This window comes from Arvicanthis niloticus, chromosome 14 (genome assembly GCF_011762505.2).
Source record: "Arvicanthis niloticus isolate mArvNil1 chromosome 14, mArvNil1.pat.X, whole genome shotgun sequence".
In the NCBI taxonomy this organism is placed as follows: domain Eukaryota; kingdom Metazoa; phylum Chordata; class Mammalia; order Rodentia; family Muridae; genus Arvicanthis; species Arvicanthis niloticus.
Window position 1 is genome coordinate 54213905 of NC_047671.1, and position 14213 is coordinate 54228117.

General features: G+C 42.6%; 1 protein-coding gene across 2 annotated transcripts in view; it reads right to left on the reverse strand.

Moving 5' to 3' along the window:
• Nucleotides 1-1437: 1437 nt before the first annotated feature.
• The window catches only part of Camk4 (calcium/calmodulin dependent protein kinase IV), a 224025-nt gene continuing 211249 nt past the window's right edge, over nucleotides 1438-14213 (reverse strand). For both annotated transcript variants that reach the window (XM_034518596.2, XM_076912860.1), the window contains exons 9-12: nucleotides 9403-9478; nucleotides 4900-5026; nucleotides 2481-2633; nucleotides 1438-2012 (exon numbers count right to left, since the gene is read on the reverse strand). In XM_034518596.2, coding sequence (XP_034374487.1) covers nucleotides 1584-2012; nucleotides 2481-2633; nucleotides 4900-5026; nucleotides 9403-9478 — 785 coding nt within the window. In that variant the 3' untranslated portion in view covers nucleotides 1438-1583. The remainder of the gene's footprint in view (nucleotides 2013-2480; nucleotides 2634-4899; nucleotides 5027-9402; nucleotides 9479-14213) is intronic.

The window sequence follows — 14213 nt, forward strand, 5'->3', positions numbered from 1 at the left end:
TGCTGGAGTGCCGGTACCCTAACAGCCCAGAGAAACCCCAGATCTAACTTCAGTTCCCAGTACAACTGTTTGCATGAGTCAGAACAACTTATTAGTTTAATAAAAAAAAAATCTGTGCTATTCATTCTTCTTGCCCCCATTTTGGATTTTAAAAGTAATACTTTTTTTTTAAATCAAGAAAACCCACACAAAATATTAAATAGTTATTTTTGATAAAGTGCTCAAACACAAAATTTGAGGTATTTGATTTAGTATGATTTTGGTAACACCCCCTCCCACCCCGCAAATTATTCTGAGAAAAAAATCATGCTAACTAAGGTTTAATGCTGTGCCCTCCCCGAGGTCTGATTCAAGATGCGTTTTAATTTTATTTTTGGTTTTGCTTATTTTTAAGGCAAATAAAAGTTCACGCTATGCTAAATTTCTTGGCATATATTCAACATATTTCAACATTATAAAATGTGTGGACCCTTCCGCGGGGAGAAGGCCCTAGCTTTCATAGTGAATTTAAGCTTATGAACAGGCTGTCTACATAGCTGGAGGAGAGTGTGCTTCTGCTAATACTTCCTTACTCTAACAACGTCAGTACTAAGGGATCTAACCACTGAGTGCACTGTTATAAGATTCAGACATTTGGGCATCAATTTGTACAATGGATGTTTCCAAAACTTGAAACTTGCTACTTGCAGAGTATATTCATAAAACTTTTTCTGATATGCAAAAATATCACATAATATCACATAAGCTTACAGATGCAAATTTTTGTGAGAAATGAGAAGGAGTTAATCTTGGTATATCTAAAGCCTAATTCTATCTCCTTTTATTCAAATGTCTTCTTCTTTCCTAGGTTTTATACTCTGCAGGGGCATTTTATTTGAAAGGCAGGTAAAGGAGAGTAACAGCACAGTTTAAAAATAATTTCCCAAGAACTGTAAACTGGCAGAAATTTTATGATAAGCATTTTGGGTATTCTTATATAGTGTACTAAAAAATAAGACATTCCCTGCATACACTTAAGGGGACCATGGACTGGGGCCTTGTAAGAATGCTTCAGCTTCTCAACACTGTACATGGATGTTTTTGCACGTTCTACAGGTATCTTTTATAACCATCTATGGCCTACTTTTATAACAGCCTGCTCGGCTGTTCCCACTGAAAGTATTTGGAAAGTCATGGGAGTGTGTCAGCTAACTGGAGCTGGGTTTAGCTGAGTTCAAAGGAAGTGCCCTCTTTGAAGACTTCTGGAGGGTGAAGGATGCCTACGCTTTCAAAGTCCCTTTGCCATTTCACTCAATATGGGCCACCAAAGGCTGAGAATGTTTTTTAAGTGTTGTGTTGTTTGCTGGAAATTTCAAATTTAGCTCATCAGTATTAGGTATCCATTACATGCCATAGAAAACGCCATTATTTCATAAAGCAAACACATGCACTGACGTTAGGGTTACCAACTGGTATATATGGGTTTTTTTTTTTTTTGCACCTCAAAACAGAATCACTATAGTGCATATCATGCTTCCCCACCTCGCTGCAGGACAAAGGACATAAAATGCTGGGGTTGGCTTCTGGACCTAAAGGAAGCCAGCTTAGTACTCTGGCAGAGTCGCATCCTGCTGGGGAACCCCAAGTTCCAAGGCAAGGACTTCCTCCTCAGCTTTGGGGTCCATTTCTTCCTCTACACTCTTCAGCTTCTCCCCTGATCCCCTCTTCATTTCCGGGTCATCTGTGTTCAGCCCATCCTCTGGCTCTGGAGGCACCATACTGGAGGTCTCCTCCTCTTTTACACCTGCATCTTCCTCCACCTCCTCCGACTGCAGCTTCCTCAGCTCCTCAGTGGTAGCCTCGGCTGCCACTTGGTCCCCCTCTTGCATTTTCTTTCCCAGAAGATCGGTGTTGTCCTTGGCATCATGGGTTGAAGGTGGATCCGAGCTGACCTTGTGGCTCTCCTGGAGGCTGCTGTGGCTGCTGCTAGCACTTCCGAGCCGAGAAGAGGCCACCACAGCCTTCACTGCCGCCTGATTAGAGAGAGAAAAGTACTTAAATGGTGTTTTCAGGAAAAATCCCAGATTGTAGTGTAATTTCTACTTTGTTTTGTAGGCTATGGTTGAGTCTTTCAAAGTGAAGTAAATTGTTCCAAGACTGGTTGTCAGATAAAAATGTATTTGGAGACAAAACAATGAAACCTCCTTAATTTCATATTAGAATTAGAGAGAGAGAGAGAGAGAGAGAGAGAGAGACAGAGAGAGAGAGAGAGACAGACAGAGAGAGAGAGAGAGAACAAAACAAAATAACAGAAACACTTAAGTTGTTTTGTGTTAGTGCCTTACAAACTCTAAAACCAAGAATTTTCCTGGTGTCACAGAAAATGAATACTACAATACTAAAGGAAGACAAGACACCTTAAACACACACACACACACACACACACACACACACACACTCACTCACTCATACACACCTCAAAACAAAACCACATGCTTTACCTTAAGCTTGCGCCGAGCATTGAATTCTTGAAGCTTCTTCTGAGCAGTATCCATGTGGACAAAGTTGGCTGCTTTACCTGTGACCCACGGGTGTTGGAGGGCTTGAAATGTAGTCAGCCGTTTCTTGGGATCCAACACAATGAGCTTTTTGACCTGCAATCATAAAGACATAGACTTATAGAAACTGAAAATTTCACGTTGTGAAAATCTAGCTGTTGTTCTGTTCTGTTCTGTTCTGTTCTGTTCTGTTCTGTTCTGTTCTGTTCTGTTCTGTTCTGTTCTGTTCTGTTCTGTTCTGTTCTGTTCTGTTTTTGTTCTGTCCTCACTAGCACCAAGTCCGTACACCAACCTCAGGGAAGCAGCAGCTAAGTAAGTTCCAGACAGGGGCACACAGCACTGCCTGGCCCCGAACTCACAGATTTCTTTCCACGGATCTCAAACAATTAGATGCTGGCTCATCTACTGACCAAGTGACTTCTGGCCTGAACCAGCATCTGAATAATTCTAGGCCACATTATGAGATCATTTAGAACTCAGAACTCCAATGACATTATTCCCTCAGTGGGGACTAAATGGCGTTCAAGTCCTTATTGAGCACTATTTTATGACACTGTTGAGATCTACAGTTCATTAAAAAAAAAAAAAAGAAAGAAAGAAACACAACTCATGGAAAGTGCTTGAAGGAATACGTTCAAAGCCAGAATAGAAGCCACTTTAAGATAAAATTAAGGAAGTCGTTGGCTTGAGGGGTATGAGCTTCATGGCATGACTAAATTCATCTAATGGCAACCCATTCTGAAAGATTTGCTCTTGTGTGTGAAGATGAACAGATAACAAATTGCCAGGAAGATCAACAAATGAAATAATTCCCAGCCTTGGGCTCCAAAGCAGTGGCCTAGTATGACGGAGGCACTCCCTGGACTCAAGGAGCCTCGTGTCCTGGTTACGTCTGTAGCTACTTTCACGGCACACAGACACTGATGGATTGGGAATGATTAGCTCCAATTCACAAATGAAGAACAAAAGTTTGTTCAAAGACTTAGCCAAACACTTCGTAGTCAGTAGAGCTTGGAAATTCAAACTCAGGTCCACATTATGCAGAAGCTCATCCTATGTCCTACACCATGGGGACTCCAGAGTCTCTCTAGACTTCAGTCTTGTAAAATAAGATGCCCCCAATCATTTAAAACCCAAGGTCTTTTCTTGCTCTAAAAACCCGGGAAAGAAGGGAAAATGGAAAACAGGTGGACAAAAAAAGCAAACAGCAAGTTAAATAAGGAGCAAACGTGTCGTGTCGTGTCGTAGTCTCGATTTCATGAAGCTTTTTCTACATAATGTTTGCTAAAGAGTGCATGTCTGAAGTGCAAGCACTGGTTAGTAGAGGGTGGGGATCCCTGGATTCTTTATGGCACATATTTTAGAAGAGAAGAAGAAGCAGAGAGGCTGGGGCGGGGGCCCAGGTAGGAGAGGGTGAGGGCTTCTCACAGGGGTAGAGACAGGGGTAGAGGAGGAGGAGGAGGTCACAAGTGGGGTGTCGTGTCCACATGTCACACACAGATACGGGCTGCCTCCCTTCCTACCCATATTAGGAAAGCCACAGATGCTAAAGAATCTGTGCTGTGAAACCATGTTGAGAGAGAAGGGAGAAATATCTGGAGAGACAAGTCCTGAGAAAGGGGCTCTAGAAACTCAATCAGTTCTGACAGCGACTTTCTGCTGGGAGCCTTCGTGAACTTTAGCACACTTAGCAAACTTATGACTAGAAGACTCGTAAAGCCTTTTTATGATTCAAAATCAACTCCATTATTTTGGTACATTTTTTTTTTCTCCCTCCAGAGGAACGATGGCTCCTGCTTCAACTATATGCAAGCATCCTTCTACTGGAAGAGGAAGAAGAGCTCTCCAGAAGGGAGAGCTAGAATATTAATGAGCTTCACTGTGGGTCTGAATGTGAGGCGGTGCCAAGCGAACCATCAAACATTCTATTAATAGAGAGGTTCCTGTTTATAATTCCAGTGGTGCACAATCGGGCTCATGCTGCTGTCGGAGGATATTAATAAGTTTTTAAAACTTCATGGATTCATTCAGATTTATTTGAACTACATCGACCTTTAGGTGAATATGCCACATTAAACCAGAATTCTGTGTGATTGGTGTTATTTGAAAGGCTCTATATTTACCAGGTAGGAGAAATTCATTAACTAGTGCTACTACGATGATTCGGCTAGCTAGAACTGAAAGGAGGTCTGTTGTTGTTGTTGTTGTTCTGCACAAGGAATATACATTAATGTGCCTTTTAAATGAAAATATCTTAAAGTTACAAAGAAATTATAATGTCAAGTATGGCCTACTTTAAAAATATCCTTCACTATCTCTTAGCTAGATATTGTTTCTCTCACTTTGTTTTGGTCACACTCACCAAGTCCTTGGCATTTAAAGACACTTCATCCCACCAGGGGGAGATAAAGTAATATTCACAATTCAGAATTCTCCTGAACATGAACTGGTCACCTCTCTCATCATAGAATGGTTCAAATCCACAAAGTCTGGAGGGGAAAAAAAAACAGGATCAAATACCTTTAAATGATTAAGCATGGTAAGTCACATTTCTGCAAAAACGTCAAGTCTCTCTATATTCCCTATAGGTAAATCTACTTGTACAGGTGTGTGATTGTTTGGTTATAATTTAGGACAGACAGCATAAAAACATCTCTAGAGAGTAAGAATAGTAGAACCAAATTTCTTATAAAAGCTGTAACAACAACTACAATAACACTTAAAACAGGCACACACACACACACACACACACACACACACACACAACCAATTAAGATGGCTAATATTACAGACATTGTGGTCATGATTTTTCTAGCAGATTTTTCTTGATAATTAAAAAGTTATTAAACAGACTGATTAGGGTTACAAGTTAATATAAAATGGAAGAGTTAAAAATACTGCTTTAAAAGTAGAAAGAAATAGAACTCCACAAGAATTAGTAGGTATCATTTGATATATCATTTGAGTTTGGATTTCAGACTGAAACAAAATAGAGATAACACTATTAATTCAGTTACCACAGGCAGCCAACAGATGTCCCTTATTTTAAAGATGGCTGACTACATTGACTTAACTGTCTCCTACAGGGTCAGCAGGAAAAGAAGCAGAGCGGGAGAGAAGGAGCTCAGGAGAAGTGGAGAACGACTCTGGGGTTACCCAGCCTCCACTGGTTAGAGACAAGTGACCATTCTGGGTCGCGACAGGAGTGGGGGGTAGGGGGACAGCCCTAACAATTAGCAGTCTCTCCAGGCATTTATTTACACGTTCCCTTTGAAATCAAGTGGGAAAATAACGAAAAGTTAAAAGATAGCTTCTTCCATTCTTCCTTCAAGCCAGCCAGGTTGCTACAGAGCACTATAAAATCCTTCCTGAAATAGCAGCTTCTAGGAAGAAGCGTCTTATGTCCTTTGTGCTCATGAAATGTCTCCATGGGAGAATCTTTGCCTCTTCCAAACATTCTGGAGTCTTCTGGGAGAGGGTGAAACTTTGAAATGGAAAAACCTGGAATCAGTACACTCTCCTTGCATAAGTCTACATAAGTCTGACCCACCTGCACAGGAAGGGGTGGGGTGTAAGCACAGAAGGGTGAGCAGGGCCCTCCCCTTGACCCTCCTATCCTCTCTAACCCTAGGGAAGAGTAGCCTGCTATTGGTTAGTCATGGAGGAAGTAGCTGGCTTTTCAGACTTGGTTCAGGAAGGTCCTTACATTCCCCATTATGCTACCCAAAGACAATGACAACTTAAAAGTCACAGTCCTCCAATGGTCTCTCACCACAGTCATGCCAATCATTTTTTATCTTTGATGATGGGGCCAACAGTTGATAACATGTCATCCCGAAATGTTAAAATGGAAAAATTGCAACACAGAGTGTGAATCATAAACAAGCTCATGGTGTGAAGTTCCCTTGGTGTGAAGCTCCCTTGGTGTGAAGCTCCCTTGGTGTGAGGCTCCCTTGGTGTGAAGCTCCCTTGGTGTGAGGCTCCCTTGGTGTGAAGCTCCCTTGGTGTGAGGCTCCCTTGGTGTGAGGCTCCCTTGGTGGTACTGCAGTGGTGGTTTAGGAAATCGATGAGATTACCCAGTGCCTGTGGTGTAAAGGTACAGGTTAGCACCAAGCCTTTGCAATTCACTGCAGTGTTGAAAGCTGAAGGAGACAGTTTGATGACTTAGGATGTCAATCTGACCACTATGGTCATGGGATCCAGGCGCTACAGCTTTCCAAGGTAAAAGGTCCAAAACTCCTGGGAGAAAAGGCCTTTGTTTCCAAACTAAAGTCGTCTTCAGAAAGAGTGTGGTCATGGCACAAAACAGGTGGTGGTAAGCAGAAGTTTTAAGGAGTGAAATGTTAAGGCAGCAGTTGTCATAAGATGAGGGGCAAAAGGAAGCAGGTTTCCATGTCAGTAAGAATTAAGGGAGGGGAAGATGGCTCCATTGGCTTGTACAAGCACAAGGACCTGAGATTGACGGCCAAAGCCCGCATTTTAAAAAGCCAGGTAGGGTGGCATGCACTTGTGATCTCAGTGTTGGGAAGCTTGAGACAGTGGAACCTTGGGGTTTGCTTACAGACCAGTTTAACCTACATGGTTTCAGTGACAGAAACCCCACCTCCAAAATGATGGACAGCACCTAAAAAATGATGCCTCAGGTTGTCTTCTGGCCTCCACATGTGTGCACACACAAGTACACATATATGCACACTTATGTGCACCCACACAAACACAGGTGCACACAAAAAATAATATAATTCTACTGGTGAATTTATAAAGATAAATCCCAGTGTTTATGTATGTGTAGAGAAGTGGAAAAAGAATAACCTTATTTGGGCAATCATGCTGAGATTTAACTGACGTTCATAACATAGCTTTCCCAGGAAGCATCAGTGGACTAGATCCTAATGATATCCTTTCCATCATTACTTCTGTGCTCTTTTCTCCTTTGGTTCTGAGCCACCTAGTGCTATTATTCAGATGTCTAAATGTCACAGCCTCACTGACTAAGTGCACATGAAGGGTAAACAGAGGAACAGATGGGCCAAGGATCCTTGCCAGGTGGACTTTACTATCGTAATGAACGACAGATAAATTGACTTTCCTCAGGCTTAGGGCTGATAGAGGGGAACTGAAAAATAATATTCGTGGGTGACACTGTTGTTTCATCTACAGCCTACTAGAACCCTAGGTGAATGAAAATAGAAGAAAAACAAAAACGAGTTTGTCTGATTTAGATGGACTTGAGGGAAGTTATTCTCATAGATATGACCTCACTTCCCGCTTTCTTGTGACAGTGGCCTTTCTGTGGAGTTTTACTTATTGTGTATTCTTGTTTTCCAGAATGAATGCCACTTAATTTTCTATTTTCATCTCAAGTTTTCTTATAACAGGCATCGAGGCTTCAACATTTCATGGCACATTTCAACCAAAAATTATTACCCAGGGACACGCATGTTTTAGAGCCAAAAATGGGGGTCCTTATTTGTGTGTATCTTACAGTTTCTATTGTTGTGATGACCATAGCAACTTGGGGGAGAAAGGGTTTATTTCAGCTTATACTTCCAAGTAATGGTCTGTCACCGAGGGAAGTCTGGACAGAAACTCAAACAGGGCAGGACCCTGGAGGCAGGAGCTGATGCAAAGGCCATGGAAAGGTGATGCTTACTGGCTTGCTCCTCATGGCTTGCTCAGCTTGTCTTCTATAGAACCTAGGCCCTCCAGCCAGAGATGACACTGCCCACAATGGACTGGGCTCTTCCCCATCAATCACTAATTAAGAAAATGTCTAGATGACTCTAGCTTGTGTCAAGCTGACATAAAATGAACCAGGACAGTGTAGCTTGGGTTTTTCACTTCCTATCATGATGTGTTCTTGCACATAGTTCAGGAGCTAGGTCCCTCTCTGTCTCTCTGTCTCTCTCTGTCTCTCTCTGTCTGTCTCTCTCCCTCTTTCTCTCTCTCTGCCATGTGGGAACACAATGCAAAGGAACTTTTCTTAAACACCAGAAGAAGCCCAACCCTGCAGCCACCTGACCTCAGGCTTCTAGCCTCTGAGAACATGAGGAGGTAATATCTCTTGTTTAAGTAACTCTGCTATACAGTCAGTGATGGCAGGTCACCTATGTAACAGGAAAATCTCTCTGCATGGCTGCATATTGTGTATGGGCTCTCTAAACTAACTGTATTCCCTTCAAAATGGCCGACAGGTGTGCCTACTGTGCATTGGCTCTTGGGTGCATCAATACTAAGTTGGGTTTTCTACAGCAGTCTTCATTCATGCCCTCACTCACTGTTACCTCCAATTCTGTCACCACATTGGCACACATCTCCTGAAATTCCTTAATTTTTTATACTAGACAGCAGCTCAGTAATGGAGTTGGAATAACAGCAAGTGAACTAACTAGCTCATTGTATTCACTCAGCCTAAGGCGCTTGAAATCTTTACAGGAAAAATAAATCAATCAGTAAATGTTCTTGGAATATTCTGATAAGAAACATGCTAGTGTAGGATTTCTTATGACACAAATGACAGGTGTCCTAAATAGGCTAACAACCTGTTTAACAAGATGCAAGTAAATAGTGTGATGGGTGGACTTAGATTTCACACTTATTACGATCATTGAATATGCCCCCAAATGTGGGCACATTATATAGATAAGGAAAAGCCCTGGATACATTCTGCTCTGGAAGAAAAAAAAAAAACCAAAAAACAGAAAACAACATAAGAAAGAATCCTCATTTTGAGAGTATGCTCTCACCATGGTTAATGTCAAAAGAGACATCACAAAAAAAAAGTCAAAGGGCAACAAGAATATTATTAACATCTAGAAAATGCTATCCAGAGCTGTTTGGAGAAAGGCTGCTTTCCGTCACTTACAGGATGTAGGTGATTATTCCTACAGACCACATGTCCACCTCAGGTCCATAGGCACAGCCTCGGAGAATTTCAGGTGCTGCAAGGAAGGAAAACGAGGTTAACTCGAAGCGTGCCCATGTCACCCACATGTTAATTGCAACCAACAAAACTTGAGAACTCCCATCCCCATCTCTCCCGTAGCCAGCCACACTAGGATGAACGAATCCTCACATCTTTTTCTGTAGGAGAGACCGCAGTCTCTGTGTCATGGTTCATGAGAGTAAGGCTATTCATTAATATCAAGTCAAATACAGAATAATCAAATTCTGTATTGGAATACCATGTTATGGCTTGGACAAAATGTGTAGAAGTGTATCCTTGCTAGAAAAAAAACCAAAACAACAATAACAAAAACCTTACTTCAAAGGACACTTTATATATACACAGACAAGGAAGAAGTGAAAACTAAGCACAGTCAGGGGGAAAACAGACAAAATTATGCTTCCTAGAAATGGAGAACTACTTGAAGCAGTCTGCACATGTGTGGAGGTGGGGCAAGGACCCGTGCAGAGGATAGCAAGGATATGCCAATCTCCAGCACAAGAAGGCTGCATAGGAGAAGGAAAGGGCTCGGACACCCATCTTAGTCTTGACAGCCACATATGAGTCCCTAAGGAGAGGCTGTCCCCAGTGTTCCTGAGGTCATGATCAGAGAAAGAAAGCCTTCCCTATGCATAGCAAGGCTTATCCTATTAGTTTCCCCTGTTGTTGGAGTAGGCGGGCCTTCTCAGCCTTGGCATGGTCCTGGAGTGACTGATCCCTTACATTCCTATTACCTGAGAGCAGTGGAAATCAGAAGCTGGTTGGGTGGGTGGTTTCAGTGAGTACTGGGGAAGCATCGTTTACCTAACTCACAAAGAAGTACTGAGAAGCAATGCGCCAGAGAGATGGGCTTTGGGGTCTACTAGCCTAAAACAAAGTCTTTAGTGCTGTACACGCTGCTGGGTCCCTTAAGGAATGAGTTGCCTGATGTATGCTGAGGGGCCTTGAGGTACGTCTGGGGGACCAGAACACCACACTCCTCTGGATGTGGCCTCTAGAACCAGTGAATCGGACTTACTGTCTTTCTGGTGAGGACACCAGTATAGACCATCAACATGGGCTTTGGGAGGAGCCTATTTGCAATGGGCTCTGGGTCTAGTGAAACCTTACTGTGGCTTTTCCATTGGTGGCTTTCAGTGTCACCCCACACTCCACCCTCCCTGTCTGAAGACTTACGTTATACAGTTGAAGAATAGCCAAGTCAGAACCGTGAAAGGCAGCATGTAGCATGATGAAGCAGCCACACAAGATGTATTCTTTAAGTTACTGTATCTGATCCCCAAAAGTTTTCTTGTCTACACTTGAATTATTCCAGGGGAAAATGTCCTTTTAAGATCTGATAAGTTGGGAAGAATGCCTACCCGGTATCAATGTCTTTCCTGGTAGGGTATGCTTTTATTTCCTGGGATAATTTGCACTTCACAGAATGAGCCTTTAGAACTCCCGTTGTGAGTGCTTTTGCCAAAAGAACTCAGATTTGACTACCATCTCCTGCTGTCACCTGTCTCTCCTAGGGTTGGTCCAGCACAAAGCAGGGAGCACAGGGGGTGTTCGGTTGGCACTAGTGAGTGGCATCAGGCCTTGCTCACTCAGGCCCAGACCTCAGAGAACCTGAGGAGAACCCGTCAGTCAGTGCGTCAGTGCAGAAGCATGAGACTTGGTGGTTTTGTTTGTTTGTTTAAGCTTTCAGATCTAAGCTTTCAGCTGCCAAGTTCCTTGGAGTTTTAACCTGTGATTTGGTGAGCGATTAGCTACTGATCCTCAGTAAGAAAAGCAGCTCAGCAGGAAGGATGCTCCCTGCAGAGCCTGTTCTATCTCATTTCCATTTGATCTGCTAGCCCTGCTCCTGGAGCATTGCTGAAGTTGTTCAGTTCTCTCCTGTGTATGCTCCCTCCCTCCCTCCCTCCCTCCCTCCCTCCCTCCCTCCCTCCCTCCCTCCCTCCCTCTCTCTCTCTCTTCCCCTCTCTCTTCCTCTCTCCATCTCAGGTACCCAGCCAAGAACCCTGCAGCACTTATCAGCTAGGAAGGAAGTCCCCTCTGTATGTCTCTCCAGAGCAGCTAAAGTTTTGCCCAGCACAGGAACATCTGCTCTCCTTCACATCACTTACAGACACGACCTCTCTAGCAGCAAAACACTTCTCTGTAATGCATTATCCTTCATGGAGTCAAGTTTAGAGGTCAGAGGTTAACTGAGACAAAGGGAAAAATAAAACATTCTTGTCTTCTATAAAATTTTCCCTTAAAATATTTTTTGTGAAGAAACTTATTCTATCTTAAGTCCAATATAAAATTGAGGTTAAAAAACAGTTTATACCAATTTTCATTTTAAATCAACTAACTAACTTTAAATAATATAAAATCTAAATCAATTTACCATCTCAAATAGTATTAAATATTTTTAATTACTAGTTAGTATGACGTTGGCTTTCTTTGGAATCAGCTGATATCACTTATAACCAACCCATCTGAACACTTTAAAGAGCTGAAAGCCTTGTTCAAAGGCTTTTGCAGACTAACTTCAGGTTCTGATACTGAAAGGGTTAAAATTTTTCAAAAACTCCTAGAAGGCTGAAGAGAACCAACAGTGCAGGTCAGCTTGGTTGTGAGCTCTGTGTTTCAGGAACTTGGCTGACCACAAGATAGATGGTTGATTACGAATAGGCTCTTAGAGAATAGACTATACAAAATGTTCCCCATGACTGTTCCTTGGACCCTGTCACAAACTGAATAATGGGCTGGGATTTTTCACAGGTACTCTCCAATAACCCTCCTTTACTCCTCCTGGGTTGTGGTTTCCCCCCCTGAGTTGTGGTTTTTGGCTTTAAATTCTCTCTGTCTCCAAAGCCCCTGGGTCAGACCCCATTACCCCTGTGTGAGCTATGGGTCTTGACCTCAACATGTTGATCGAAATATACCTCTTGCTGATTGCATCAAGTTCGGTGTCTTGTGAGTTATTGGGTGGCCACGAATGAATTCCTGAGGCTTGGGTGAGGTCCTCCCTTTGTGGGGGCCTTACAATACAGCATTCCTTCAAGGCTCCCAGGCATTAGCCCTCCTAACAATTGACTCTAGAAATCTGTCGTTTCCTTACAGCAAGAAATAATGGAGATGCAGACAGCTAGTTTCTATTTGGTAAAGATATCAATCCAGATGTGGTGACACATACCTGTAACCCCAGCATTAGGAAGTAGACTAGAAACTCAAGGTCCCCTTCAATACACTGAGGCCAGCATGGACCACACACACAAGACTATATCGGAAACAACTCCCCCAATAAATGGGAAGGCTCTCAGCCTGCCTTCTAATGCAGTGAGTCCTGAGCAAGCCTTCAGATTTCTTACCCAATTTCCAAAACAGACTCTAAGGAGACAAAATCCTTTCAGGGCATAAGCATGTTTTTCAGGTGCACTCCACTGTCAGGGCAGTGGTAGAATGCACAGCTGGTGTCCTGAAGGCCAAGAGCTCTATGCTTATCACCAAAATAGATAAAGTATTTTACCTGACAGACAAACAACCTTCTGTTCTTAATGGCCCATAAGCATTTACTGACTTCTCCTGGCTGCCTTCTAATTAACCAGAAGCTGCCTGCTGCTTTCAAACCTCAGATTATCATTTAAGTTAGCACCCGTGAAACCCTGAAGCCCGTCAAAGAGCTCCCTATACACCTATCAGCCCACTGTCAGAACAGCTGAGTTTTGGTAAATGTTCCATAAATTTCCTGAATGTCAGACATGCCCTTTAAAAAAATCAATTTGGACTGAATATAAAAACTACATGAAAGTTCAAACTGAAGGATATTTATTCACTACCTGCTAGATCCACAGTGTTCTTTTTTTTTTTTCAGTTAGATGATAGCATCATTGAAACATCTAGAGATTGAAGAGCTACCTAGGAATGGTGATGAATTCAGACAAAAGCACTATAATGAGTTCTGGAAATGGCAGGTGGCTTCTTCCTGAGACCGCAGGTGCCAGATTGATTGTTCCTCCTTCCCAGACGCCCTAGGAGAAAGCTACTGGCACATTTCAGTCCTTGACCATATTCTATTACTGATTCGGGTGTTCCATGACCCTTTCCTACTTCCTGAGTTAAAGCCACAGAGTGGCATTGGGTATAAGACTCGTCAAGCTACTATCAACTGTGTTGACTGCAACAGATCTGAAGTAAACTTAACGAGGATGAAAATAATGCATTTATTCATCCATTCATTACATAAGTCATCAAATAAGTACTTGCTACATGGTAGACACTGTTGGGGGTAGTGGAGCAATCGTAAGGAGCTAAAGGAAGCAAGTCCCGACCATATTATAAATCATGGCTGGTCAGAGACATAAACGTTGATTAAAAACAAACCATAAGAAGAGATGAAAAATGGTTGCTGTGGTCCTTGGAGGAGAATGACTTTGATAGGAGATAGCAAGGTCACATGAGTCATAGAAGGGGCCAAGGTCAAAGTGAGATATGCTCTACCTAGAGAAGTTAACTAGGCAAATGGAGAGAGGGTTGTCCAGGAGAAAGGGCAAAGGGAGCTTCAAGTGGAGAGACAACTACTGGTCAGTCACAGTCCTGTGGCAGGAAGGAGCAAGGCCTGGTGGTGAGGTGGGCCAAGCTCCTGGAAGGCAGTCAGATCTAGTGATTTTCTTTGTTTTTAAATCTCTAATCTGCATTCTTACTAGAAAATCAAAACACAAGGTGGTTTAGGGCAATGACTCTGTACATCTTAAAGCCTG